General features: G+C 45.8%; 1 protein-coding gene across 1 annotated transcript; it reads right to left on the bottom strand.

The window, feature by feature from the left end:
- Positions 1–3731: 3731 nt before the first annotated feature.
- LOC143697087 (uncharacterized) lies at positions 3732–5727 on the bottom strand. Its single transcript, XM_077194014.1, has 3 exons — positions 5562–5727; positions 5365–5433; positions 3732–5056 (listed from the first exon to the last, which is right to left on the bottom strand). Exons 1-3 carry the CDS (start codon positions 5725–5727, stop codon positions 3732–3734), a joined length of 1560 nt encoding a protein of 519 aa, XP_077050129.1.
- Between the last annotated feature and the right edge of the window lie 264 nt (positions 5728–5991).

Raw genomic sequence — 5991 nt, 5'->3', positions numbered from 1 at the left:
AAACCGTAGGAACGGTCTGTGTCGAGGAAGAATGGAGACATGAAAGTAGGCGTCCTTCAGGTCGATTGCTGCAAACCAATCCTGGGGCCCCACACATTCGAAAATGCGTTTGGCCGTGAGCATCTTGAACGGCAGCCTGTGAAGGGAGCGGTTCAGAACGCGCAGGTCCAGGATTGGCCGTAACCCACCGGTTTTCTTCGGGACAATGAAGTACGGGCTGTAGAAGCCGGACCTCATTTCGGCTGGAGCGACAGTCTCGGTCACACCCTTCACCAGCAGGTTGGTGGACATCACCAGACCCAGGGAGCGTGCGGTCACCTTCGTCGCCCGGAGGGCGAGGTCGGTGGCGGCGCGCAGCTCATCAAAGAGCCCTGGGTCCGTCCTACCCTCGTGCATGTCCTTTAGCATCTGGGCCTGGTAGACCTGCAGAGTGGCCATGGCATGCAAAGAGGCAGCCGCCTGTCCCGCCGCTCTGTAGGACTTCACCACTAGGGTAGACGAAAACCTACAGGCTTTGGATGGATGCTTAGGCTCGCCACGAGAAGAAGCACTCTGAGGACACAGCTGCATCGCAACAGAGCGTTCAACCGGGGGGAGCCCAGTGTACCCACGGGCAGCTGCCCCATCGAGGGGAGGAAAGGCGGATGAAACCAGCGAGCGGTCACGGGAAGACATGGGAGTCTTCCAGGACTTCGAGATTTCATCATGCACATCCGGGAAGAATGGTATTGGGGCAGGCTGAGGACGGGAAGCCGCAGCTGCACCCAAAAACCAATCGTCCAGCCGCGAGCGCTCGGGAAAGGGCGGAGGGGTCCACTCTAAACCGATGCTCGCGGCTGCCCGGGAAAGCATGGCCGTCATCTCTGGATCAGACTGAGCCACAGCCGTATTCACACCAGAAGGTGGCAGCTGTGACGAGTCGTCACTTCCAGATGAATCAGACCCGCCTTGTGATGCTGCGATTAACATCGTGTCTTCATCTGGAGCGCCAAAGGAAACCCGCGGGACATCAAACGACGGTCCCGCGGGAATCCCCTGAACGCTCGCGGGTTGCAACACTGGTGAAGGTGCTGTGGGGCACGGACAAATAGTCGGCGCTTTGTTCCACACAGTCACCGTCAGATCACCCTGGCCATCAGCCGAAGTAGAGCCTCTCGAGGAGGCGCTAGATCGGGGTGTGGATGAGGGGACTCTCACTCTTGCGAGATCATTGAGTCTCGATCTAAGTGTCGCGATGGTCATGTTCCCACAGAGAGAACATGACTCATCCACAAGCGCTGCTCTAGCGTGATTAAAGCCCAAACACACTGGACAACGCTCGTGCCCATCAGAATCAGACACAAGCCGACCGCAACCAGAAGTGCACGGGCGAGGCATCTTTAAAAAGACGTGCCGCGTGCAAGCTCTTTTTGTGAGAGAAACTCAGTGCTGAAGCGCCCGCGGAGAACACACTCACTGGCAAACCACGCTCAGATAGGCTGTAAGTGTGCACTCGCCGGGAGATCGCCGGCACACCAACACTGGAGAGTTGCTCGTCTCGTAAGAAGCTGACAATTAGATAGCTTAGGGAGTGAAGAATACACTTGGCTCCGAAGCGAAAACATATCTGCCTGTTGCCGGCGTCCTCCTTTTATACCCATGAGGTGGGGCGGAGTTACGTCATGCGAATTCTGCAGACCCATGGCATTTCTTTGCCATTGGCTCGTTTTGTAATACTCGAAGTTGATAGGCTTTCTAAGCGAAACCCCATTCGTCGTCATCCGACGTAACTCGGAGTGACAACGAAAGGGAACTGCATATTTTTTGAGTTATTAAACATTGTATCGTTAAAGTTGGTATTATACATTATATTGCTATTATATACTGTTGTGTACCAACATTAACACAACATTTCCCCAAAATCATGTTTAATCGGAGATACAAGGTTTATGACTTGGGAGCAGGGAGATACGAGTTTACGCTGTCATTGATAAGAATGGAACGGACGCAGACTTCGCTGCTGCCAGCAGTGTTCATTAAAGTCAGCGATCGCGTTGAGCCTTTTGACGAGACAAGGCTTTAAGAGCTAATCAAAACTTACGGTTGTGGTTACATATATCTTCTTAAACTCTATTTTAAAAGTTTATGAGCTATAAGTGATGCAATACCAAGAAAAAAACGAGCTGACTAGGCTGTCTAATAGGCGGAAATTAGCCTAATCTGCACGCAAATTTACCTTTGTGGCTGACGGGCTTCTTTCTACACCTAAGCATTACAGCTTTCGATCTTTAACAAAACAGGCCTACTCAAATGTATCTAACCTAACTATTTTCACTCGTTATTACCTAAAAAACAGACAGAGTTATCCAAGATAGGCTTACTCGATGCCAGTAGACAGCTGTTTTTTTCTCCCATAAAAACACTAGTTGGGGTATTTTACATGCACGGTGCCAAGAGAGGGAACTTTGAGTCAGTAAAATAATAATAAAAACAATAATTTAATGGTGGTATCCAAAACATTCAATTCAAGTATTATATTATATACATTTTAAAACTTCAATGCACATTTATAATAAGCCTAGTAATAAGTAGACATTTAAAATACATCAATAACTAATATCATAGTTTAACAATAAAATAAATATAATATTAATATAAAATAATATTTATAATATAATAAAATCACAGTTAAGGCTTTATAAAGACAGTAACATCCCGGAGCCATCTTTGGAAAACAGTCTCGGCCAGTCGAACCACGAACGCCGTGCTACGAGCTGAACTGTGACTTGGAATCTCAAAGTTCAGCTCACTTAGCACGGCGTTAGCTGTTCGACTGGTATAGGCTGTTTCCCAAAGATGGCTCCGCGATGGTACTGTCTTTATAAAGTATATTATTATTAAACTGTCTGTACATTTACAAAGTTCTCAGTGCTTCGGTTTGGACCCTCATTGTGCTTCGGTTTGGACCCTCATTATGCTACCGTGTTAGTCTGGGGCTATTTTGAGCATTGTTAGTGGTATTAATTAGCGATTTCTTTTTACTTATTATATGCCAACATATACTAGCATTATAATCTAAACAGTTTTTAGAGATAGAACTCTTTACATTCTATTATCATGAAAACAAATCCCAGAGAACGGTCGACTCGGTATCAATGTGTTATTACACCCCAGGTTCATTTTGCGCAGGTGTTCTCCTTTAATACTGCATCCTATATTAAGCTAGTGAAGTAAATTGTCGTAAAAGCTGTGAAAGTCCTTTGGGATGACTTCCTTCAGGTCTTGGAGGTGTTTGAATATCAGTTCTTTGATCTTCAGGCGGTCTGAATAGAGCGGGGTGACTGTGTGGCTGTCTGAGGTGGAGTTTCGGAGTTGGTGACTTGGATGTGAATGCCAGTCATCAGAGTGGTTGATTTTGAAGTCCATCGTTCCATTGTTGTTGTACCTAATAGCACAAAATATAACACAACAACATAATCACTGTAAGATTTCATAAAACAATATGCAACATCATAATGGCATGAGTATATTGGTAAGACATAAGATTTGCATTGGTAATTACCTGTTGGCTCTGATATCATGGACAGTTGGGTCACCAGGTCCTCCTTCAGGGCGCAGAGACTTGCAGAGCCTCAGCTTGGTGAAGTCCTGGAAGGTGTGGTCGATGTACTTGACTTCATATGGATGAGGCTTTACACGGGCCCTCTTCATCAGGTTAACATACTCTGCTGGGAGATAAATATCCTGGTCCCTCAGACGCCTCTCGATGACGCTGGAACGGAGTCGCATTCCATCTGAGTATGCCCTTTCTCAAGGTACTTCTGAATGACGACTTTGTTATTCTTCATGGAGAACAGAAGAAGTGCATTGCTTAGAACTGCATTCCGGTTCTGATACCCGCAGCCGTCACTCCACAGAATAAATGTGTCAGGCTCAGTGTGTGCAGAGAGGTAGTCGACAATGCATGAAACAAACTCACTGGCAGACAGGGATCCCTCGCCTTCATGCCAGACATAACATGTGGCACTGTGTGTCAGCATGTCGTACATGGTAAAATTGTGAACAGCAAGCTTTGTTTTGTAATACAAGGCAAAGGCTTTTAGCTTTGGGCACAAAAGGAGGGCTTGTAAGTCCATACATAAGACCATAGTGTTGTTGCTGGCCTTGCTTTTGTCGTACAACTTTTCGGCGCGGGCCTCTTCCTTTTGAAGGAGATGGTGCTGCCACTCGTCATCAGGTAAGTTGCCGGTCTTGAAAGCACAACAGATGTTGCACTGGTCCTTTTTTGGGTGGTAAAGGCCTAGGTTGAGACGCTTGAACTCATTTGTGAACACTTGCCTTGACAAAGGTGTTACATTCTTCTCTGCAGCAGCACGACAATACACTGCATACAGATAAGCCATTGATTGAAACACAGGTTCCAGATACTGTTTGGATGTTGTGGATCTGCAATAGTGTGAGGGCACCTTTGGGAGGTCGTGCAAAAAACTGCAAATTAATTCATGGCCTGCCACTGAATGACGTGCATTGCTGTGTGTTTGTCCCTCTGTCTCTGCTTGCGTGTGTCCCTCCTTTGCCCAGTTAAGAGCAGACCACTCGCCTATTCCTAGGGCAGACAAAAACATACTTTTGCAGACGTGTCTTCTCTGCCCGCTGACCCGTAAAAAAAACAACAGCGAATTTGATCTTCGGGAATTTTCAGCCCCCCTTCTCCTTTGCACGGGGACCACATCAATTAGACCACGCACATACACTCTCTTCTCCTCCCAGGTCACATGTTGCCAAAAGTCATTGAAAATCGTATTCCTCTCAGGCTCGCCGATTGCACTGCAGTGATGTTTACCTGACCTGGCACATGCTGCTGATGAACATCTAGGCCCCATAGCCCGTGGCTCCCTCATTGTTTCCTTCTGCTTCTGTTTTCCAATGTATGACTTTCCAACCATTCTTCTTTTCTTGTCGATGACTTTCTTCCAGGTGTTCTCAGCTCTCAGTCTTTTCCTTGGAGGTGCGTCTTCCTCAGCATCTGAGCATGAATGCTCTGCATCCGAGTCCTCATCGCCTCCACCATGGAAAACTTCAAAATACACACACAAACCAAACGTGCATGAATGAGTTACATCTTTATAAACTGTCAACAGTGAGGGCTATAGTTTAAGGAACTTATCCAATTTAATGAGAAAATTTAGAAAAGCATCAAACCTACCCGTGTCAAACGGCACCTGCTCTGGAGCCAGCAGTGAGGCCTCCTGTTCCTGCAGACCACCAGAGAAATCTTTTCAAACACATGGTACAATTAGAGTCATTTTTTTTATTTACTGTTGTGAAATCCATGTAGAATAGCAGAAAGCAGAAAAGCAAAATGTAGAAAAGCATCAAACCTACCCGTGTCAAACTGCACCTGTTCTGGAGGCAGCAGTGAGGCCTCCTCTTCCTCCAGACCACCAGAGAAATCTTTTCAAACACATCGTACAATTAGTGTGATTTTTTATTTTATTTCTATTTTTGTGAGATACATCTGCATTAAAACTCATTTATTTTGGCATTTGAAATCATGATTATCTCTCAGAAATTCACTCTACCAGCATGCACCACTGTATACTCCACCAGTGTATCCTCCACCACTGTTGCTTCCTCTTTCTCTAACGTTAAACTCTCTCCATCAGAGCTCTCACTGTCTATTAGGGCCCTTGCCTGATCATATGGCACATTGGCCATCTGACAGAGTTCCTCTAAGGACACAGACATGGTTTCTGCAAAAAATAAAATAAATACAGGTCAAATCATCGTTTCACTAAGTTATACGGCATGTTTACGTATGATAACAAGGCAAGAAGCCAGCTAGCTTGCTTAAATTGATGAACATGACGTAAAAGGTAGCTACTTGTTGAACATGACGGAATGCCTTGACATTGTAAGCTACAATACTGACATAGTACATTAAATTATTATGTTTTTCCTCAGATGAGTGCCAGAACTAGCCTTAGTGGGGGTCGAGAGATTTTTATTTAA

This window comes from Siphateles boraxobius, unplaced genomic scaffold (genome assembly GCF_051911475.1).
Source record: "Siphateles boraxobius isolate OS27281-9 unplaced genomic scaffold, OSU_SipBor_1 31, whole genome shotgun sequence".
Lineage (NCBI taxonomy): Eukaryota > Metazoa > Chordata > Actinopteri > Cypriniformes > Leuciscidae > Siphateles > Siphateles boraxobius.
This window is presented reverse-complemented; position numbering and strand designations above follow the sequence as displayed.